The sequence below is a fragment of the Rhinolophus sinicus genome, linkage group LG01, assembly GCF_036562045.2.
Source record: "Rhinolophus sinicus isolate RSC01 linkage group LG01, ASM3656204v1, whole genome shotgun sequence".
Lineage (NCBI taxonomy): Eukaryota > Metazoa > Chordata > Mammalia > Chiroptera > Rhinolophidae > Rhinolophus > Rhinolophus sinicus.
The window spans coordinates 128957796-128982274 of record NC_133751.1 but is presented as its reverse complement, the minus strand read 5'-3'; the positions used below and the strand labels follow the sequence as shown (position 1 = coordinate 128982274).

General features: G+C 38.4%; 1 protein-coding gene and 1 long non-coding RNA gene across 5 annotated transcripts in view; one reads left to right on the top strand and one right to left on the bottom strand.

Moving 5' to 3' along the window:
- The window catches only part of LOC109458701 (uncharacterized), a 264722-nt gene extending 256966 nt beyond the window's left edge, over positions 1–7756 (top strand). Inside the window, exons 5-6 of the long non-coding RNA XR_012497479.1 lie at positions 2149–4534; positions 7195–7756. This is a non-coding gene — a long non-coding RNA (uncharacterized LOC109458701). The remainder of the gene's footprint in view (positions 1–2148; positions 4535–7194) is intronic.
- The window catches only part of THSD7B (thrombospondin type 1 domain containing 7B), an 802394-nt gene that overhangs the window by 16602 nt on the left and 761313 nt on the right, over positions 1–24479 (bottom strand). For all 4 annotated transcript variants that reach the window (XM_074335732.1, XM_074335728.1, XM_019752567.2 and 1 more), the window contains 6 exons: positions 15175–15320; positions 9750–9909; positions 8421–8594; positions 8224–8319; positions 5919–6001; positions 1434–1626 (listed from right to left, as the gene is read on the bottom strand). In XM_074335732.1, coding sequence (XP_074191833.1) covers positions 1434–1626; positions 5919–6001; positions 8224–8319; positions 8421–8594; positions 9750–9909; positions 15175–15320 — 852 coding nt within the window. The remainder of the gene's footprint in view (positions 1–1433; positions 1627–5918; positions 6002–8223; positions 8320–8420; positions 8595–9749; positions 9910–15174; positions 15321–24479) is intronic.

The following is a 24479-nucleotide window of genomic DNA, read 5'->3' as shown; positions in this document are numbered from 1 at the left end:
TATACATGATATTATGGATGCTTTCTTTAATTAAACTACCAAAGTTTAAGAACCTCACTTGTAAATTTAAAGACTCATATCCCTGGAACCTCACCCTAATTCTTTTCCTGAAGTGGGTCTACAGGCAACAGGTAAGCCTGGCTACATTGCATACCATGTGTCCTTCAAAGTAAAATTACTGCTTAGTTACAAGATGAATAAGATGTTTTTAAAACTTTATAGCACAACCAGACATACAGGGGAATCAGAAGTGAGGAAGATATTGTGATCACCCTTATAAATGGGTTGAAGATTGCAAATCTTGTTTCTTCCACAAGATCTAGGGTCCTTTGGGGCTGGGCTTTGGTTTTTATTTCATTTAAGCACAACATCAAGGCACTTTCGGTCTGGCAAAGGCCTAGGGTCAGGTAGGAGAGTTCCCAGGGTATATTTTGCCTAAACTTTGTCTGTCTCTTCCCTCTCCATGCCCTGTGACTTACGTCACTTTGTTCAGTCATTAGTAGCATTTTGTTTCTTAGAAGTGGTACATCTGATAGAGTATCTTGCTTTCATTTTCTGCCCACTTTACAAAGTGAGAAGCAGAGACCAGTGCTATGTAAAGGGCTTTATGGCATGACTTTCAGACCTTATGTCACTTAATGATAGTGTGACCTTGGTTAAATTTATTTGCGCAGTTTCAGACTCCTAATCTCTAAAATGGGAATGATAGCATCTCATTAGGTTGCCAGAAAATAATGAAATGATTCCTGCACTATAACCAGCACAGAACCACAGGGTACACAGAAAGCATCTAATAAATGTTAATTCCTGATCTTCACAATCACCAGTTCCTGAGCCCTACAGGCCTGATACCTCTAATACCCATTACGATCCTGCAGAGTAGGTACTTCTAGATTGATTCAATAGATGAAGAAATAAGTCCAGGGAGGTGAAGAAAGTCTGAGCCATGATGACAACAAGGTCGGTCTGCCTCTGAAATGGATACTTTCTATCATTTCACCAGTTTCTCAAACCATATAGAGTCCCTGGACATTTCCTAAGGTATCTGCATGTTCCTGAGAATCGATTCCAATTTTTGCTTTTAATTTAAATCATATACACAAATTCACAGTTGGAAAAAAATACACTTTTGCAGAAAGAATTCACAATTAATATATATTTTAAAGGTTTTAATTGTAGTTATTTAATTCAGCATCTCTTAGGCTGGAGTTGATAAACTTATCTTCAACCATCCATGAAAATATTTTACATTTAAAAGGGACCATACATTATACAATACTCAGATTTGAAAAACCTTAAACTATACCATATTTCCCCCTGCTTTTCTTTTTTATGCCTTCCCTCCATTCTTCCTGCCATGGACAGAAGTCATAAATATGAAACCCAATCCCCGATGAGAAAATTTACATTTCTTATTCATAACTGAAACGTACCTGGATCAAGGGGTTGAAGGTACCATCCTTTAAATATATCATGTATTTTTGAATTCACAGGTCTATTTTTCCCAGGAAGGTTTTTCACATGAGCTTTTTTATCCTCTGAGCCAGGTACTTTCATGCAATAATCCAGAAAACCATTTGATCTCATTATCTCTGTATAACCCTTCTCACAGCCACAGACTCCACCCTACAGCATAAAAATATACTTATGGTTACACAGTGAGTTGTGCTGATGAAAAAATAATTTAAATGTTGGAAACATTTGATATTAGCATGTCATGGCAATTTAAGGTTTTTTAGCAACAGACTTGCCAAAGAGATGAAAATCCAATAAGCAGTTCATCTTTCTTAGTTCAAAAATCAACCCTTAAATAAATCATCAGCTATTTCTAGTGGTTTATAATTCTTTCTCCTTCCAAATATGAAATCACAATTCTTTGTCAATAGAGAGTATTAACTACATCCTTTTATGTCTCAGAGACGTTCCATTTAATCAAATTATCCTTCACTCTTCCCCCCTCCCCAACCTGTTTCAGATCCCTGTCCACTCACTCCAATCTGCCCTTGATACTGAGAAGCAAAACAATAGAAATTATGTACATATCTTGAGTTGTGCTCTTTGAGCTCTATTGTTGCCCCATCTGCTGAGTGCCTCTCTCACCTTCTACCATTGATCACTAACTAGTCTGAACTACCTCTCTGCTTGTAGGTTTGGTTCTGCACTCAAGGAAGGCCACCCATGTGGAGCAAGAAAGATTTCACCAAAGGCACATGCCTATGAGAAGAAACCTGTTTAAGGAACATCACATAACTTTCTAAAAAATTATATATGCACTGCACATTATAAGTGTCATTGATTAGAATACATTGACTCTTTTGCATTAATTCCTGAGCAGTGGTAGATGGGAGTTAAGGGAGAACAGGAAAAGATTTCTGCAGGAAAAAAAGGCGGTGGGGGGCTTCTGGTCAAGATGGCGGAGTGCCTAAACACTGTGATTGTCTCCTTTCATGACCACATCAAAATTAACTAAACTATAGAATGACCATCATTGAGAATCACCTAAAGTCTAGCTGAACAGAATTCTTACAACAAAGGATATGCAGAAGAAGCCATACCAAGACTAGTAGGGGGGATGAAGCCATGACACAGGCTGGTCCCACACACAAGTGTGAGGGTTAAAAATCGGTGGGACATCTCAGCTGCAGAGGTCCCCCCAGGAGTGAGGGTTCCCAGCCCCACACCAGGTTCCCCAGCCTAGAGTTCCAGTGGCAGGAAGAGAAATCCCCACAACTTCTGGCTGTGAAAACCAGTGGATATTGTAGTTGGAGTCCCAGGTGTTCCTCTTAAAAGAGCACACACATGGGCAGCAGCTCAACAGGCAACTGGGACATACAGGTAGGAACTAAATTTCTGGCTCCAGGTCAAGGGGAGGAAGGGAGCTTTCTCCCAGACAGAAGCAGTTGTAGAAGCCATTATTCCTTTGTGGGGGCCTTCCCCTGACCCCACGTGCAAGCAGGCCCCATACCTGAGGCCCCATCAACCTAGTGACACCATTCTCCCCAAGATGCTTCCAGTGGCTTTATATATAAATTGCCTATCTTGGCTCATGCCATGGACTTTCCTAAAAACCTCCCAAAGATTCCCAAACCCCAAACAAACACCATCTGGACTCAGCCTTGCCCGTACTTCTTGCTAAGGAGCCCCAAGCCCAGTACAAATGGCAACCATCTACAGATCATTGTGTCACTCATACCAAATGGCCCCAGGCAGGGCACAGGCAGCAGCTGACATTGGCCTGCAACAGACCCCCCTTCCAAGAGGCCTGAGAACCAACACATGCAGTGGCCAGCTTCAGACCACACCCGACCACCTCCACAAACGACATACCCAAGGAAAGACTGGGCAGGAACCAGAGTCCTACTGCATAGGGTCAGCAACTGCAAAACAGCTCCTTCCCTGTAGTCATGACCAGTCCTCACAACCAGTCAAACTGAGTGTCAGTCCTTGCCATTGACATACACACAGCGACTAAGGCTCAACTACAACAGGAGGGCACATACAACCCACACAACATGGGACACACCGGGTACACCCAGCTCAGGTGAACAGGAAGACTGAGCCACTGGGCCCCATAGGACACTTACTATGTAAGGCCACTCTGCCAAGAGTGGGAAACAGCTCTACCTAAAACACAGAAACAAACACAGGGAGACAGCCAAATGGGGAGACAAAAAAACATGCCTCCCAGTCTTAAAAGAACAGAACTCCAGAAAAAGAACTAAACAAAATGGTGACAAGCAATCTACCAGAGGCAGAGTTCAAAACACTAGTTATAAGGATACTCAACAAACTCAGAGAGAACTTCAACAAAGAGATAGAAAACAAAAAAAGAACTAGTCAGAAATAAAGAATACATTAGAGGGAATCAATAGTGATTAGACGAAGCAGAGGATCATATCAGCAATGTAGAACATAAGGTAGCAGAAAACACCCAATCATAACGGCAAAAAAGATAAAAAGAATTAAAAAAAAATGAGGACAGTTTAAAGGACCTCTGGGACAACATCAAGCATACCAATATTCCCTTCATAGGAATACCAGAAAGAGAGAGAGAAAGGAATTGAAAATCTATTTGAAGAAATAATGATGGAAAACTTCCCCAACTTGGTGAAGGAAATATAAAAGCCCAGGAAGCAGAGTTTCAAACAAGATGAACCCAAATAGGCCCACACCAAGACACATCAGAATTAAAATGCCAAAGGTTAAATAAAAAGAAAAAGAGAATCTGAAAAGCAGCAAGATAAAAGCAGTTAGTTACCTACAGGGAAGCTCCCATAAGATTGTCAGCTGATTTCTCAATAGAAACTTTGCAGGCCAGAAGGGATTGGCAGGAAATAATGAAAGTGATCAAAAGCAAAGACATACAACCAACATTACCCAGCAAAGCTATCATTTAGAATCAGAGGACAGATGAAGAGCTTCCCAGACAAGAAAAAGCTAAAGGAGTTCATTACCACCAAACCAATAATACAAGAAATCTTAGAGGGACTTCTTTAAGATGAAACAAAAGATCAAAAATATGAATAAAATGGCGGTAAGTACATTTTATTGTTAAAGTAAATTAACAATTACTTTAAATATAAATAGACTAAATCCTCCAAGCAAAAGATAGAATGCCTTACATACGCTGCCTACAAGACTCACTTCAGATTGAAAGACACACATAGAAAAAATAAAGGGGTGGAAAAAAATATTTCATAAAAATGGAAATGAAAAAGAAAAATCTGGAGTAGCAATACATATAGCAGATAAAACAGGCTTTAAAACAAAGGCTATAGCAAGACACAAAAAGGAAGCCAGTAATCCTACTGAAGGGTATTTATCCTAAGAAACCAAAAACACTATTTTGAAGGGACATATGTTTACTGCAGCGTTACTTAAAACAGTCAAGATATGGAACCAGCCTGGGTGTTCATCAATGGATGAATGGATAAAGAGGAGGTGGTACGTGTATACAATGGAATATTACTCAGAAAATGAAATCTTGCCATCTGCAACAACATGGATGGACCTAGAGGGTATAGTGCTGAGTGGAGTAAGTCAGACAGAGGAAGACAAATGCCATATGATCTCACTTATATGTGGACTCTAAAGAACAGAATAAATGAACAAACAATATAAACTAGATATAGAGAACATTTTGATGGTTGCCAGGCAGATGGGGGGTTAGGGAGCAAGGTGAAAAAGGGAAGGGATTAAGAAGTACAAATCAGTTATTACAAAATAGTCACAAGGATGTAAAATACAGTATAAGGAATATAGTCAATAATATTGTAATAACAATGCACAGTGTCAGATTGGTACTATATTTATTGGGGTGATAAGTTTGTAAGTTATATAAATGTCTAATTATGATGTTGTATACCTGAAACTAATATAATATTGTATGTCAACTGTAATTGAAAAATAAAAAATAATTTAAAAATATATAGATGTGTGTGTACACACATATATATATGTACACACACACATATATGTAATTTGTATCCTTAGGCATATATTTAACTTATTTAAAATGAAGTAAAAATATAGTACTTACATTGTAATTAATTTTACTACATAATATTTAGCAAATGTGAACACAGCATTTATAATATTTTTCAAAATAGTTTAGGTATATGAAAGGCTAAGAATGGAAGAATATATCAACTGAGAACATTTATTGATAGAGTTTAATATAATTTAGATGACTGAAAAATAGATTTTCCTATAGACAGATTTATAGCAAAAATACTGCTTGCCTTAAATCATGGCCCTGCAAAGAAATTCTTAATAGGCTGTGATTACTCCTGCAAAAACCTCTAGGTGGTATCATGCGCACGCAGAACTGCTGCTTGGCTGTAGCTGGAAAACATCCAACAGCATATGTATAACACAGCAATTAAAATACTTGTAGAAGTCTCCAGTCCATGACTCACCTGTGTACAGTAGGAGAAAGGTTTTCTGCAGGCTGGATTACACTGTCGAATAGCGGCAGGACGTGCCTGAGGGGCGCAACCTCCTACAAAGGAAATCCCACCATCATTTGCAGATTTTTCTATGATAAACATTAAAAACATTCCTTTCTTCTCTGGCACTGGCTACTTTGTAACGGTATTTTTTTTTTTTTAATCAATTTGCTGACATGTGGCCCAGTCTCACTTTATTGATTACTACAGGATGGATTGTTTGAGTTGGGAGGCTCTGCTAACAGAAAATATTTGCAGTAGATTTTTTATACCTACTCCCTGGCAATGTGATGCTCTCATATGGCTATTCTTGACCGCAAAGTCTGAGTGCCAGAGTCAGTAAAAGAACTGGTGAAATCTCAATTTAAGTTCAGGAGCAGAAACTGTATTTGCTGGAGACTTATTCTAAGTATATATTTCTCCAGTCCCAGAATACCCCAACTAGGCACCAGGCCAATTCCCAATAACCAAATGCTAAAAGGACCACAAATGCATAGGACCACAATATCAAACACTTCGGTAACATTTTAAAATGTATTTCAATCGGGATAAATATACCCCGACCCCCGCACATATTTTTAAGAGCAAATATATAGACTCCAGGACACGCAATCACACATCTGACACAGTACTTAGTACTTATTTTTGAGTAAATGTTAGGGATAATTCATCCTCTAGCTTCTGAAATTCATTTCCATATTAGTCTTGCCTTCCTGGATTCAGAGTACTAAGCTAAGAAGTTACATAATGTTCTAGAGTAGTATGTTAACCTCATTCGTAATATTGGTTGTACTTATAGGCTCTAGCCTTTGCATTACTATTACTATCAACTAGTTGCAGTTTGATTTCGTAGCTAGCAAAAAATCTTTGGGCGTGAGGTAGTAGTATAGAGAACAGTCAGATCTACACTTTCTCTGAGAATGAAGCAGCGAAATTCTCACTGTTACCTGAAAAATATAATAATACACATACACACAAAGCCTCATATTCCAGAATGAACACTTAGGTGTGAAGCTATTAATTTTGGCATTAGTGGCAATAACCAGACAGGCCCATTGCTCCTAATTGTGTTTGGAGGGGGTGTTTTCTACTCTTTAAATCATTCATCTCCAAAGCGGAGTGTGTACACCACTGCAGGAGGCCATCTTGTGGGAACTGAGAAGCAAAATATTTGATCTTACATAGTATATACAACATTTTTGTTTAAATTTTAAAAATGAAATTAATTTCTGATAATTTTTTGCAGATGATACTAGTAACCTGAGATCATTCATCAGATGTCCACCTGTTGTACTTTGGGCATGAAGTACTCTGTGCAGAGAGTTGGATAATGCGACTGCCCCACTTGAACTCTCAACATATTGCCGAGTATGATGCTTTCTGTGTTCCTGATTAGGTAGATTTTACAGTACATTGACTTTTAACAATAACTTATAAAATGGACAAGTAGCTTGAAATAAATTAGTATAGGAATAAACTATGGATTAAGGGATTATCAAATGCAAAAACAAATACACAAGGAAAATGCAGAGCTGATAATTCTATTCCTACTCCCATTCCTACAATAAGTTCTTTGCCAGTCCAGTCCAGTACTAATTAAAAATAATAATTTAATTTTCTCTGATAAGAAGGCATAAAAAAAACTTTAAAATTATTGAGAAGACTATTTGTAGGTCAAATTGTATCCATCATCATGAATGAGGAACATTTCCCTCAGTCTATATTTAGATATTAAGTAATAATAATGAATAGCACAATATTCCAAAAGTAAGCTTCCAGGGAATGAATACAAGCATTTATAATTGGCAGCAAACGAGTTTTTTGCAGCATTCACAAATGTAGTATTTTAAATTTTCTCATATACCAATAAACCCTTTTAATTTCAATTTCTGTGTGTGTTTATAATATGATATATAAGCACAGTAGTGCAGGAATATGATATGTTAAGATATGTCCTCAAAAACTTTTTACTAAGAAGGTACATGATTTAAAATTTTAGAGATCATTGTTTCATACCAGAATCTGTCTTTTTTAGTCTTTATCTCATATCATATATTTATGGGCATTTATTATGTTTCACCTTATTTTTTTAAGTTCTTTGATATATTATGGGTCTTCGAATAGAATTGTTTGCTTGCTGAGTTTCAGAGGTCTAATGACAATTTGCCATGAAGACAGGTCTTTCCTTGCTTAGAATTTGTAAGCTAATTCTTCTCACAAACAGCACACTCAGAGATGTTTTTGAAAAGCCCATATGAATCTTAGGTAGGAATACCTGTGACATTAATGCCATCTGAACGTTGACACCATACAGTCCGTTCATTATTGTTCCAAAGACTTGCTTTCCATGTGTAGTGGTAACATTTGCCTCCTGCAAGCAAATATGATAACAGTGGTTCTATTATACCTCACATAAGAAAGAGAATAATCATTAATCAATCAAAGCTGAGAACTGAAAAGTGCTTTTTGTACCTGTACAAGGACGTGTTTCTAGAACCGGCTGGGGACAGCTGTCTTGGTTCTCAAAAGACTGAATTATAAATGTTCTTGACCTAGATTGGCGACCCATTGTCTCAAAGCTCCTTCCATCGATGCAGGTTAATTCACACGTGCTCCACTCTGACCATTCTGTTAAATGGCAGTCTCCTGGAGCACAGAGTGGGGGGAGGACAACATGGTAACTGGTACTTGACAGCATTTACACAGACAGGGCTCACAGTGAGAACGGTGGTGGTGGTGGTGCAGTGATAGGGGCAAATTCCAGATATCATGCTTTCTACTTTGACCAGGTTTCCATTTAGAGGTACTAAGACTGATGAAATAATTGATGGTTTAATCTAGTCCAGGAAGAGACTGCTAAATACCAGATTGGCATTACTTTGCTTCAAATCATAGTCATATCTAGAGAACACCATGTGTCTGCTAGTGATAATACATTGTTTTAATGGGAGATGTAAAGATTGTAGTCACTAAGTTTTCAAAGAGCAGCAGAACATGGTAAAATTTATGTTCTCAGAAACTATATAAAGAGAATAAGTCAGTCACTGAAGTGGAATATCTTTGGGTCTAAAGAATGTTGAATTTAATAAACATACCCACTTTTGTGTGTATGTACATATGTATACATATGTTTACATCTGTGCATATATATATATATATATATATATATATATATATATATATATCATGCCATACTCTAAGGATATATTAAGCCACCTTAAAATTATGCCATGTACCCCACGTTTTTAGCATTAAAATAAACTCATATATTTTATGTAACTAGTAATGGCCTTCACAATTACATAGAACTTGACCGTTTGACAGAGTGCTTTTATAAACATGTAGTTTTACTTGTCCCTACCATGCCATCCCCCAGAGATTCATCCACTCATGAATTTAGTCAACGTTTTTTGAGTGCTGACAATTGTGCCTTGTGCTGTCAGGTCAGGTATTATTAACAAATTTTCTACAGGGAGCAACCATTGCGCAAAAGGGTTAGACTACATGCCTGGGGTAAAACACCAGGGAAGTGATTCTAACTTAGCTGTTAAATTTTCAAGTCCAGTGCTTTTCTGTTTTCTTTTTCCTCTTGCCTACTTCACCTTCAATGAAGCTATATGTATTCCAAAGTGATAACCACAATTAAAAATGAATTAAAGTTAATTAACAACTTCAATATTGATGAGATAGAGCTTCTCCAGCAAAAAAAAAAAAAAAAAAAAGAAACAAAAAGAAAAATAGAAAATAAATATATAAGAAGATCAACCTGGAAGGCACTCCCAGTTGTTTAAAATCACATACCTGGGCAAGGCACAGAGCACAGCTGCTTCAGCATGCCATCTTGCAAGGGCATTTCTTTACACAGTGTATCGTCTACACGCACTGCTGAGTCAGAGATTGAACCATTGTGGACCACGCAGGAAAGGCTGCGGATCTGGACTCCTTCCCCACAGTCTCCACCCTGTGAGAGGGACGGATACTGTCAGAATCACTCAAATAATTAGCATCTTGGAGTTTTGGCTACTGCTACCTCTTGCTCAAGAAAACCCTAGTTGTATATTTCTTCAGATTCCTCCTCTTAGGAGTTCTCTTTCAACTGTTGACAATGAAGCATCACTGAGCAATTCTTCTAGAGCTGATACAGAAGTTAAATGCAATTTTACCCCCGTGGAATTTATATACTCAGAATATGATGGCTCATTTTGGTACTCAGCCAGGATTGATTGAAAAAGAAAAATAATACATAATTCGTATAGGTGTATGTGATAAAATGGCCTAATCTATAATCACTCCACCAAGAGAGCATGTTCAGTCACAGGACATACATTTCTCTTTTATTTAGCTTATATTTTCTCTTGCAGGGAATTCAGTCCTTTCTCATATGGATTATGTAGGGGTTTCTGGCACAATACAGATTTTCTCTATTGCCATGAGAAGCTGTTTTCGCAGCGGGCCTTCTGCGATGAATAATGTTCTTTGACGATATTTCATACAAATCCCACTCAGATTATTCTGGGAAATTAGAAAAAGTTTGTGTAGTGTCTCACAGAAAGAGAAGCTTAGAATTGGAAGGCTCTTAGTGGCTATCTGGCCCAAGCAGCTGCTTGATGAAATATTTCCTACTATAACACTTTTGGCAGATAGTCACGAGATGAGTATTTTCTCCTCAGTTTTAGTCAGGTGCTCATACTTCAAAAAGAAGTCCACTGGATATTTGAATGATGTTAGATGATAGCTCTGTCTTTCCATAAATCCTTTAGAAAATAGAGCCTTAGGCAAAGCTTTTCTGCTAAGGACGTGACATCCCAGGATGGCAAGAGTGAGGGGAAAAGAACTGAAGCAGGTATGGAGAAAAAGTAAATATAAGGTAGAGTGTTACTAAACCAAGAAAAACAATGTCCCAAGAAAAACAGCTGGTTTCTTGGTCATCCATAACATCTTCCAGATAGACCACATGGTATCACCATGCCTCAGTACCATCCAAGGTGGGGCAAGGGAGGAAGATGCGAGAGGCATTTAAATCCAGCTCCTCCTTGGATCCAGTTCTCACTGATCAACTCTCATCCCAGGGAGTATTAACTCCTCCATACTTCCAAGGTGTGCTGCTCAGCTTCCACTAAATCCAGAAGTTGGTAAGAGCTACAGCCTTTATGACTATTGCTCGTATGGTTGAAGAGAGAGAGAGACAAAGAGAGAATGAGATGGGGGGAGTGGGGAGCCTTTGCATGCCTGTTGCTGCAGTCAGGGATGCTACGTGGTACAACCCATTAATCCATTATTAAGTAACAGTGTGATAGCTGTGCTCTGCACTAGGAAACTGGGTTTCATCTCCTCATCTCTTCCCCACCGCAGGACTCAGGAACTGCATTGTGTAAGCCTTGGAGCTGCTGTGGCTCTTGAGATGACAGGAGTAAAGAAGGATAAGATGGACAACTAAAGCAGTCAGGATAGTGTTCCAGGGTATTGGACAGGAGATGTGGGGGCTGACGGGCCTGCTGAGCACCATCCAGGTCAAGGTCCTGTGGCCGCAGCTACCGTGTGTCAAGGGCAGGGTATAGGCAGATCACTGGAGGTATAGGCAGATCACAGTAGCTGCTGAGAAAAAACTCTTTACAGAAGGAAGTTAAGATTCAAAGACATACTGGAGAAAAAAGAAAAGGTGCAACTTGGAGGAGGTCCAAGTTGCAGTAGCTTAAATTCTAAAGAAGTTGAGTGGGCACATAAACTGGGACCATTACATCTTCCTCTAGAGATGTGTAAACAAAAATTATGATTTATTTGTCTAAGATGGCAATTCCCACACTTGACTTGTGAATACCTCATGATTTCTCTAATCATTTCTATGGCTATTGTGAAATTGTAAAAAAAAAAAATGTCCCCTAATTTTGAATGTAAGTGCATTTTTCTGGAGATAAGTGGAGGTTCAAAATCAGTTCACAGTAAATTCATTCAAAGCAAATGCTCTAGTAAATGTTTACTTCCTGAAGTGGAAAATAACTAGTGTAAGTTAAATTTCATTTTGCGGGGAGGTTTCTCTCCTGTAACTTATTATTCCAGATGATGGATCCATTGCAGAATTGTCTAAGGTGTATGTTTTGCTATAGAGAATCAGCCTTTGTATACTTGGAGAGATGAGTCTGAAGATATGGCAACATGTATAAAATTTGAAACCACTGCAATTTGGAACCTCAGGTAACAGAAGATGCAGTTGACTAGAGTTTTGTTTGACATTGCAGGAGATGGGGTGCAAAGAAATGAGAGGAAACAAGTTTACATCAGGGATCACTTTAAAAAACCAAGACAAACAATAATATGCTCCTCATTTGTATATCCATATTTAACCTTAACCTCTCGTAACTTTGACAACAGCCACAATGTGAAGAGAAATCAGCAACAGAACGATAATTTCACTCAGAAAGCAAGCATTCGCTCACTCTCATTCATGAGACTACATATTAGGGTCTGAAAGTTAAGCCAGGCTTCTTAGAGCAAAGGTTGTCAACAACAAGGATTCTCTCACCAAGTCTGCACTGTCCAGATCATTAATGAACTATTGGTATACTCTTACTTGGCACCACCAGATGTGGATAGGCAGGTGGTGCTAATAACCATAATCGTAGTTTTATTCAGAACTGTACTAGCAACTATAATTGATTGAGCTCTTCTTTGGCCAAGTAGTATGCTAAGCACTATATTATGAAATATCTGATTTCTGCCAAACACCCCCAGCAAAATAGGTACTACTGCTACCTTTATGATGTAGATTTACGAAACCAGAGGCTTGGAGTGGTTAGAGACTTTGCAAAACTTGCACAGCTAGGAACTGGCAGAACACTAACCAAAATCAGCGCTGGAGTTTCCAGAGTCTGAGCTCCTAAAAAAGATTGACCAACATATGTGTGTGGACACATTTTATCAACTGGGGAACTTGGAAAGAAAGAGTTAGAAAACACTAAAAAAAGTGAAGCCTGAGGATACACAGTTCCTTTTGCTAATCTCTTTCTATATAAGATGGTGGTAGAATGGGCACCTCCACTGTTCCCTGTGCAAGCTTCTCTTCCTGCTACTGCTTGATGATAACTTTGTGATGTCACTCAGCCACTTGGATATCTTCACCACCAGCAATGAATGAGCAGATTCTAAACCTGCATTTGGTGGTTTAGGATATGACAAGACAAGGAGAAGCTGAAGTGCAGCTCTGAGAGAGGTGTTTTCCCTTGTGGGCAAAGGCTCATGTGTCATTTGATCAGTAATTCAAAAACTCAGCTAACATATAAACTTAAGACAAGGCGACTCACTGAAGAGACACTCTGTTATCTGTCTCACAAAGAATTCACCATTAGGCTTCAGGAAAAGCAGGAATGCAACTCAAACTCAGGAAAAACTCAACTTAAATATCATGACGGTTCCCTTTCTCTTTTGCCTCTGCTTTTCTTTGCGTCACCTTCTTATTCTTTCTTGCTTCTGAGTGACTGAGTTTATCCAGAAGGTGGGACAACATAGCAGCTAAGAGTTCCTGAATACAGTATCTTTGAACAGCTTTAGTTTCATGCCAAATTCTTGGAAAAGAATGGTGATTGGCCCTGTTTGGGTAAGGTGCCCACACAGTTAACTATGGACTTGTTTTTTGAGAGCTCTGCCCGAATGAGGTCTAACTCCAGAGTTTCCTTCTAAGAGGATACGTCAATGAGTGAGAAGAGGAGCATCTAGAAATCCAAGGCAGCACTGAAGTTTCTCCATATACTTACTTTTGAGGTCTCCAGGGCCTCCAAGACTGGGTATTGCTAACTGAGGCCACACCCCCTCAGTCCCCACCAACACTTCTACAGACAGTGTTCACAACCCACCACCCTTGACCCAGCGGTCCAGGCAAAACATCAATAGGTGACAACAAAATGAAATATTACATTTGGCATTTCGCCATAATGTTCCTCTGGAACAAGATGGCAGACTTGTCTAATAGGTGGGGAAAACAAAGGCTCCTGACACCTGAGAAGTTAAAAGGGAAAATACACTAGAACGAGTAAAGTATAGTAGCAGCTGTATGCCTGGTGAGATTGGAGCATGGAGTTTGTCAGTCCTTCCGCCTGCCCTCCCTCCTAAATTTCTTTGCTCTCCCTTCCTGTGCAATGGGTTCCTGAATTACTGGAGCTTATTTTTTCTACTCTGTCAACAGTGATCACAATTACAAGGTGAAATATTCCTCCCATTTTCTCAATTGTAAGTGATTTCAAGCAGCATTTAAAAATCGCTGAAGATTTAGGAAAGAAGATTTTAGACTAGTAGACAAAGTATTCATACTTAAAGCCATTAGGTTACTATTAAATCACTCTGCATGGTTACCTTATTTTCTGTAAACAGGAGACTGAACAAATGTACCACACATTTCTGTTCCTCTGGGACATATTACAATGCATGGGCATTTAACTTCTGTGAGATAATAATGCTGCATGACAATGTCGTCCTGACAGGAACACTAAACATCTTTATGAGAATACTCTGCAGATTTCTTAATGCATAATCAAAATTATTGTTACCCAATTAAAATATGCTTTGGACTGTGAACTGAAGGATAAACTAGTAAGGTAAGAAAATACGGAAAGTCAATGTGCTTTTTCTTATATAAGAAGCCAGAGAGAAAATGCAGTGGAAGAGCTCTGCTGATCCAGCAAAAGCTCTGGGTATGTGATATGTTATGATTTTGCTCACATTTATATTTCAGGTCAATAAAAAAAGTAATCATCGAGGAAAATGTAGTAACTTTGGTTTGGGTAATCATGTTAAAATAGAACTTTTATATTTTTGATTTTCTGCCCCTATATAAGATGTTGCCTAAGCCTAAAAGTGCCTCTTTAAGAAAAACAGTCTACAGCAAGCTGTGCATTTCCACAGCATCAGAGTTGCATCTAATTAAATAATATTTTGATATTTCCGACAAGCCAGGAAAATAACAGAGAATTCTTGAGGATGCCAAAGAGATTGAAAGTCCCATGACCCCGTCTATTACAATCAGTGACTAATGAATGGCTATTTATTTTCTCAGCAGTATCACTCTACTCAAGGTTAAGTCCCATGATTGTACTTTTCCATGTTCTCCATTGCACAAAAATACATTGTTCCAGGTGCCTGCTGCTGTGAAATTTATTCCATCAGCACATAGGTCTGACCAGACAAATGCTTTGGACATATTGAGAAGCATTTCTCTAAATGTCATTACATGACCTACCTCCAATTTACATGCAGACCAGTTGCCAAGGACCCAGCTGTAGCAGGGGGTCACTGGGCAGGTTTTCTGCTGGGTAAGCTCAGTGGGGCATGGCCGTCCTTCTCCTTGAGTTGGCATCATGATAAATCGTGTCCGGCTCATTCGACCTAAAATGACAAGGAAGGTGCCAGTTTTTCCGTTAGAGTTTGGCTTGGGAAGGGAATTAAAAGGACTGAATGTTGCTTTACATATGTAAGTCTTCATTAAAATACACTGAACTTTTTCTAGCTTTCAGTTTTTCTGCCATTTTAATTTAGGTTTTGACAGAGACACAGGGTATTGATAATGTTTAGGATCTGACATTCGTTCTGTCTTATACTTCTTTAGTAGTGTCCCTATGTACAAATGCTGTTTTGTGGCCAAATAGACTGATCCTGTAAACACTGGCAGACTGTTAATTCATTCAACAAACATTTATTTATTAAGCTCTACTATGACCCAGGCATCCTGCTATATGCTAGGAATGCAGTAATTAAATTGCCAGATATGTCTTCTGCCCTCACAGAACTTAGATTTTAGGCCAGGATTACAAATATTAAAAATTAAGAACATTGCATTGTCTTTGTCTGTTAGGTTCTAAATTAGCAAGTAAAGTAAAAATTGTACACAATCCAAACTCTCCGAGAAAATTCCCTAGCAAGGTGCCACCTTGAGGCCTCAACAGTTTTTCTCACTTAGTTCAACATGACTAATTTTCCTAGAGTTTAAGACCAATTTCTTTTTTCACTGAGGCAAAATTAAGTTGTTGGCTTATAGAAAGGAGCCATGATGTTTAAAAAACATGTTCAGATGCTGGGTGTTCCATTTCATAACGAAAGAAAATTGGTTAATAAGAATGACTGAGGAAAGAGCAGGTCTCCCGTGTCCGCTTATGCCCACTCCTAGGCATTAGGTCATAGGCTCAGGAAGTGGGATAGTGGATGGAATTTAAATGTCTGTGTTTCGCTCTGTTGATCTCTCCCCCACTCATTCTTTTCCTTGCTGATGAGGTACTATGTGCATATAGTCTCATTACTGTTAGTAACTATAAATTATCATGCTCTCCCATTGTTGTTATAAAGTTAATTTTGTAATTGTATTTTTGATAAATATTAAAGGAAACACAGAGGGTTCCATCAAGCTGGTGCAAAAATAATTGTGGTGTAAAAGGTTAAACAAATGCAAAAACTGCAATCACTTTTGCACCAGCCTAATATTAGTGAATGCTATGGGGACGCAGCCTAGTCTGGAAATGAATCAGAGAACATTTCCTTGAGCAGTTGCACTTTAAGCAGAAATCTTAAGGGTTGCCAGCCTGACATGATGTACAGAGAGTGTCCCAAGTGGCAGAAAGAGCTTGTGAGGAGGTCCTGAGGTAAAAAGGAACAGAGTTTGTTTGAAGACCTGACAGAAGGCTAATGAGGCTGGAACAAAGAGAGCGAGGGCAAGAATTGGTTTGACGCACTGCTGCTAAAAGCTATTAAAACTGGGTGCTTTTTTTTTTTTTTTCCAGTTAGTTCCAAAGATCATACATTTATATATTAAGAGAAAAGGAAAGTTACTGATGACTTCACTTCTACGTAGAATTCACTTGAAAGCTCTGGGTAGGAACAATTCTCGGATGCCCTTGAGTTCAGGGGCAAGTAAGGGTGACTGACACTTCTAGTGCACTAGACATCTTACTGGCCACTGGAAAATTATTATAGATTTGGTGGTAAACTAATGCTCTCTGAGAAGACCCTTGAAAACTAGGAAGCTCTAATCACTGGATTCTAAATTCCTTGAGGTTTGGGCTTCTGTCCTTAACATGGTGCTTCATATATATTAAACCAATCAACTGAGTATTTGTTTAATTCATATATTCATAAATTATCTACATGGTATTATCTGGTATCTGAATATACGTGATAATACAATAATACCAATACAATTATTGAGCAGGTACCACATGCTAGGCAATATTCTAAATATAGACACCTATTCATTTAATAATCATATAACCCTAGAGGAAAATTCTATAATATTCCCACATTATAGATGAGAGCACTCAGGCACAGAGAGTTTAAGCCACTTGTCTAAGGTCAAAAAACTACTAATTTGCAGAAAAAAAATTCAAACACAGGAAGTTTTGTTCCAGAGGCTGCTGTATTAGGTATGATACAGGCAAGAGAGCAAGAATGGTACCCATGTAGGTTTTTTATGTGAAAAATAAAGGAAACTTTGGATGGTGGTAAAATTTGTGTCAAAGATTACATGGGTTTGGTAAACAACAGAAGCTACCCATTTTGCATCATTGGACACTAAAACATACGTGTTTGGACAGATGTTCTTCCCAGCATCACTCAAAGCATATTATATAGGGCAGACATCATCTCATTCAGATGAAATGTTATCCCTGTTTGATGAACACTTTTGGCTCAAGATTTTATATGAATTCTTGCTTACTCTTCAGTGTTATAAAATCTTTATTTTTTTTAATCTAAATACCTATTACCCTGAAGTCATTACAATTGCATTCTGTTCTATATCTGTCTTTGTAAGAATAATGACAATGTTGTATTGCCTTTATCACAGTTAAAGGGGCTCTGTTTCATTATAACCAACTGACTTTAAGCTTGTTCTTGAATTAATGGTATGTGAATGGCCATTATTTTAGAACTATTTTATTTATTTCCATGCAAGTGACAGATATCTTCTCCTGGACATAGAGATGGAGGGAAACTAATGAATTCAATAAGGAAAAAAAAATGATGCTCTTACTTTTTGAAATAATGTAATCTTAAAACTATCCATTGAAAGCATAGCCTTATGATTTCTCTGCCCTTTGCTATCCAAACACAATTGTACACTTGAAACTTACATGATTTTACTAACCAATGTCACCCCAGTATATTTAATAAAATAAAAAAAAAAAGAAAGAAAAGATTTTCAAACAATGCCATTCACTACTAAGGATACAGTTTTAAAACCAAAGAGCATATAACAACTCTACATTTTGAAGTATACTGTCATGTTTAATTGTGTAATATTAATGTTTAGTAAGAAAAACTTTGCTAATAAAAGCACGAGGGTCTGAAAAATAACTACTGGACTTGATGTTTCTGTGGGCTATTTGGTATCTTTTAATATGTTCCTTTTAAAGTCATGGCTATTTGGTTGTATAAATAATCAGAGAAAGTACCCCTCAAATTAGGCACTCGCACAAATCCTGAAGTTGTAAATACAAAATGCAGCTGCATGGATACAGATGGCATAACAAGGAGGCCTGCCGTCTCCAATGATAGTGGTCAAATGCTACCTGGGATTTCAAACATGAGACTGGATGGAATATTCAACCACACAACTACCTCTCAGCAATGATTATTCTAAAGGGGACCCCTAATGGCAGAAGCATGAAGGGATTGTTTTGGTGATGGTGAGTTTTCACATGAGGTGGCTGCTGTGGCCAAATTAAAGACATTTAAAACTATGATTGATCTAGAATATGAGAGACAGAGAATTTGAAAACAGTTGATGTATGGTGAAAAGAAACCTGGACTTGGCATCACAATTCTCTAGTTGGAAACAGTTCTCTCAAATTAACAGCTAGTAAATGCTGTGACTGCGTGAAAGTATTTTAACTCCCCCAAGCATGAAATTTCCTCTTTGGTAAAATAAAATTAAGTATACAGAAAGCATCTGAGGATAATTCATGCTGGAGAAAATGCCACTGAAAAGTGAATCTATTAAAATGGGAATTAAATTATTTTAATAAATAATAAAAAAACCACGTTTAAATGGGACATTTTCTGGACCTAAAGAGTAAGGAAGAAGGTTTATTTGATCTAATACCAACTACCATGCAGATTACAATTGCAATTATGCACTCATTATTAGGACAAAGAATATATCAGCTGCTAGTAATATTACATAATTTTATGATCACCCTATAAAAGATCCATGACTGGCTTGCGTGGTTTGATCATAGTGTCTTTGAGTCACTTTGATCGTAGCCTTGAGTCACTTCTCATCAATTTTCTCAAGAACACCTTTTAATCTCTAGTGTACAGATTGCCCTATTTTGTGCTCCTTTGTTGTGGTTCAAGTTCCATTTGCAGCTAGAGAATGACCGAGAATACCCTGAGGCAATGACAGCACATGCGCATCAGTGAAGGATGCTTGTTGACCAGGGGATGGCTTTCTAAGGGGTCAGCTCATTAGTGAGTGATTTGCTATTTTGAGGGGTTTTCCTTACTACAGAACTCACAATTATGGTGATTCAAGTGAAGAATACCGAGAGGGTGAGGACTCCTTGCACTTACCTCACACTGGTTATATGAATAAAAAAATACCACATATAACCACATTACAGACTATCTAAAATATAGTAGATGCTTGTTAAAATTTTAAATATTTTAATCATTGATTTTAACAGCTACTATTTCATATCAATTCCTAGAATGGGCCCTGGAACAAGCCTATAATGGGTATATAAAGCACGCTACCTGTACTCTATTGGGCTTGTAATGCTAAAAGCACACAGCTATGAAATCCATAATGATTCAGTCTGGTCCCAACCCACCAAACCCCTTACACTCTAGACTGGACTGCTTCTGTCATCAAAGTAAGAGTGAAGGCTGCTGCCATACACATCCTCAGGCTTCCAATCTGACAGTGGGAGATTGTCTCAGACACTCTGTCTGGACTCCTCTTGTTTGCGTTTATGATTTTCAATAAAAGCATAGTGTATGGGGTCTAGAAATCTATTTGGAAACTGAATTCAACAGTAGATATAGACAATCTGCTTAATGAGCAATACCAATGAAATGTAGAAGCTGAAATTGACTCTCTATTCATCTACTCTTCAGGCTATAAAAGACAGAAAAGTACTCCCTACAAAACATCTTTCCAATTTAATGAAAACCCAAATTATGATAGGGTAAATTTGCTAGCAAAAAATTCTCTCTGAGCTTTTTCCTCTCCTCCCGTGGGAAATATTTGGAACTCATTATAAGCAACACTGATATTGGGTTTACTATTACATTAGTAATAATTGCTTGCAATAAAGGAAAAAGAATTGCCTGGTAAGACCTCCAGAAAAAGAAGAAACAAACAAACAAAAAAAACAGTGAGCCATACTAGTTGTAACACAAACACACACACACACACACACACACACAAACACACACATGCACAGGCACTCAAACAAAATTCAAAAACAGGACAATAAATAGGTTTAAGGCTGCATGTAGGTTGGAAGCATATTGGCCCAGGTCATACTTCCATTGAACTCAGCAGTAGTCAGACTTCATTCTGAGGCCTCGCTGACAATAGATATAGGAAATTCCAAGCACTGAAAAGCGTTAAAACTAGTTAAATAGTTGTCCATTTCTACATTCATAAAAAGAAATGTCGTCACATGCAATGGCTCTTTGTTCTGACCATACTTTCAGATCCAAGCAGCCAGCCATCATGCACTGTCACAGAGGCATGCTTTAAACCACAGATCTTCTATGACTTCGACAAATGGTCAACTGAATTAGCTTCCAATTATGGTTTTGATAGATCTGGATAATTTAAATATGATGCAGCAAACAATGTAAGGTATGTACGTCGGGGAAAATGGAAAAGGAAATACAACACTAATCGACCAAAGAAGAAAATACCTATTTAACCTTACATAGTTCATTAAATAAAATATCTGACCAATTTACATGAATATACCTATAAACTCCAAAGCACCATAGACTGTAAATACAATAACAGTAGTGTCTGAAGCGACTGAGCTTATGGCATGTTACTTGAATATTATTACTACTTACTGGTTTGCTTTTTACCTGGGCATTATTTCTTTTGAATATGAGTTGAATTTTTAAGTCATATATACACTTGCGAGCAGGGAATGGACTTCCAGAGCTGACATCTATAAGTGGTTGGTGAACTTACACCATGAAGGATGGGGTTCAATGTCACTAACCTCAAGTTGATGGTGGTCCTGTCTGATGTGCACCCAAAAATTAGGTTATTGAATGTTTCCACTTTTAAGTACCATATTTCCTCTTATGGATTTATTCTTAAACGTTTGGTACCTTCTACCTAATATTAGTCTGTATAAAATACTAACAGATGATGAAATAAATGAAAAGGAAGCAAAGGGATACTAGCAACAATCTCACTTATAGCTGGTCATGTCAGTCTATTAATTTTAATTACATACTTGTATGTCTCTGTGGTTAAGAACATTTACTATATAATATAATACTTTTTGTCATTATGAAAGCATTCCTCATTATGGAAGGGGGAACTAAGTTAATTGAGTGACTACAATGTGCTATGACATAGAGATGATATAGCATAAGTCTTTTCTTGTTTATGTCTTTTCCCTTCCTTATTCTGATTTCTTTGCTCCCCTTTCCTTGAGAGTAACTGCTTTCCCCATGCCCCTCACATAAATCACTTCAACAAGAATCCCAGTCTCAGACTCTGCTTCAGACAGTTATTAATGTTCTTATTTCATGTGTGATAAAATTAAGCTCTGAAAAGTTAAATAATATTTGCAAAATTACACACCTAGAAGGATTGGAACAAAGGTTTGTCTTACTCCAAAAGCATGTGCTTTCCAACAGATCTCAACCTCATCTGGTCAGAGTCAGGTATCAATGACTCTGCTGTCATTGTTAGGCCACTTGAACAAGTCTGAGAAGTACACTTAGTTCTATCGTCTGCAATAAATGTATTACCTAGTCGTACATTTCATATTTTCCTTTGGTAGAAAGTAATTACAAGTGTGGCACTAACACCTTTCTCTGTGATAACTCGGTATTTGCTTTTGGCTACTCGTCAGAGTAAATTTCTGAAAGCAGTGGAACGTTATTATGGATTGTATATAAAGTTGTTCAGTTAATTTCATGCAGCTCTTTATGCTGGATATTTACTTTTTATTCTCTTAAATATCATCTGTAATTTTTATCCAAGCTTATTTTAAGTGCAACATTTGTTTTAAATATACACCCTGATGGATATAGATTTGGGATCAAGGCTGTTTTCTAATGTAACAAAGTGGAGAAAAATTACGGTCCTGATCTGCAACGTAAAGACAGATCTTCCACATTGTTAGAGATGAAAGATGCAGTAATGCTTCTTCATTCAGAGCTACATTCCACCGGTTTCTGCTGTGGCGGGATTCCTTGGCTTATCTGAATATTGCCTCAGACACCCAGATAGCCTTAATCTTAAAGAACACTCAGTTTAGGCAAGATATAGATTCCACAGCTTTTCAGAATTAAATACACTAGTCCCAACCATGATCATCTATTGGGAGTTAGGTGAGCTAAGCAAGGAAGTAACAAGACCTCAGTTTTCAAGGTCAAGATAGACCATGGTATCACAGGAGTGGGTTAGGTCTGTTAAGCGCATAAGATTAGGCACATTCAGTTTTGCTTTGAAATAAAGAACTCCAGAATTCTCTGTGGTAGAGTGAATGTACATATTTGAGTCCCATTTAAAGCTAACAAAACTTGGTAGAAAACTGTAGGTACCTGTATACAGCAAAAATATCCCCAGATGAGGCACTCCCCATGGTATACAAAATGAGAAGGTCACAGAGAGTGATTTTGGCAATCCTGGAGCTACTGTGTCCACTAGAATCATGCATGACCTACCTGTAAGATTGGCTCCCTGACTATATTCCAATTAAGTGGACTAGACAATATGAAATATTATTGATGATGAAACAAGTATATGTTTAGGAGGCTTAAAATTCAGAGGGACTTCTGGAAGCCCTTCACACCCTTTGTGTTCCAATCTGACATCCATTTCCTCCCCTTATTCTTAAATATACCTATACATTCTTAGAATTTTTGTAAAGGGATTTAGGTAGCACCCAACCCAGGTCCCTACATGTAACAGCAACACTTACATGTACAAAATGCCAGATGTAAAGGCGCATAGCAGAACAAATGGGGCTTGGAGACACCTGAATGTGGGTTCAAATCTTTCCTCTATAACTTAAAACCACATGACCTTAAGCAGGTTGCTTAACTGCCTATCACCTCACCTGTAAAATTATGCCTATACTCTTAGTACTCTTGTAAAAACAACACTAAAATACTCCTGGCATCAATAATTGTGTCTTTGAACAACAGATATTAACATGTAATTACTCTAATATTTCATTACTTAACAGATTAAAACAAAAAAATAGTGCGAGGTCTGCAAAGAGTAGCTCAAAGTTCTACAACTTGCCATTGCAAAAGCCAGCTCTGAAATGCAGACATTCTGGTTTCTTACCTCCACTTTCTTTTTTCCTACGCTACCATTTTCATTTCTTGTATTCTTGTCATAGGAACTAATTAATTGATATAGTAAATAAGTTTGTCCTGTTATAACTATTGGACTGTGCCCAAGCAAGAACACCAGACTAGACGTCATCAAAATGGCGGTGTGAGGTGAGCCTCTGTTAAGCTCCCCTGGAATTTACAGCTAATTGAACAACAATAACTCCACAAAGGACTCCCTGCACAGCAAACAAGCAAGACGAAGAGGCTCACTACTGAATTCACCTAAAGGTGGGCGAATCGCGTGAGTGGAAGAGGAGGGAAGGGAGAAGTGTGGACATGGAGCCACGCGGGCGCAGGACGCAGACCTAGCTCAGTGCTCTGAGCTCGCTGCTTCCTGGAACTACCGCAGCTGTGGGAGAGGGAAGAACTCGGACTGCTAGGGCTCCGCTTATGGCCCACAGGGGCAGCATATAACACGGCGGACCCAACGCTCACGGCACAGACCTCGGAGAAAAGACTGAGGGAAGAAGGCTGAAAACGGTGGTTTAAGCCCTCACTGCCGAGCAGAGAATAGAAGCCTTAGGCACTGAGACTAGCTGCTCCCTCCCTACCCTCCCAGAGCTCGCCCCGCCCCCACCTGCCCCGTGCTAGAAGCAGAATAGTAGCAGGGTCAGATCAAAATAACAGAATATTTGCTGTTCTGAGAAATGGGGACTGCAGACACAGATTCACAGCCCAACTAGTTCCGGCAAAGGGGAGGGAGCTGTGGAAGCAGGACTGGCTTTGGTGGTGGTCCCCACCATTGCTTTGGGCCACCTCTCACAACTCACCCTGCCCCTGGCACCACCTATCTGGGCGGATCCCTGCAGGAGTAAACAGAACTGCTGAAACATACGGGCTCTGAATCTGGTGCAAGAAGAGCTTTGGAACTTCAAAAGCTCTCCGCATACCCACATGGACACTGCGCCCTGTGACCCAGGTGAACTATTAACAGAGGAGAAGCCCGTCTCCCAGGGAATACCCCCATTG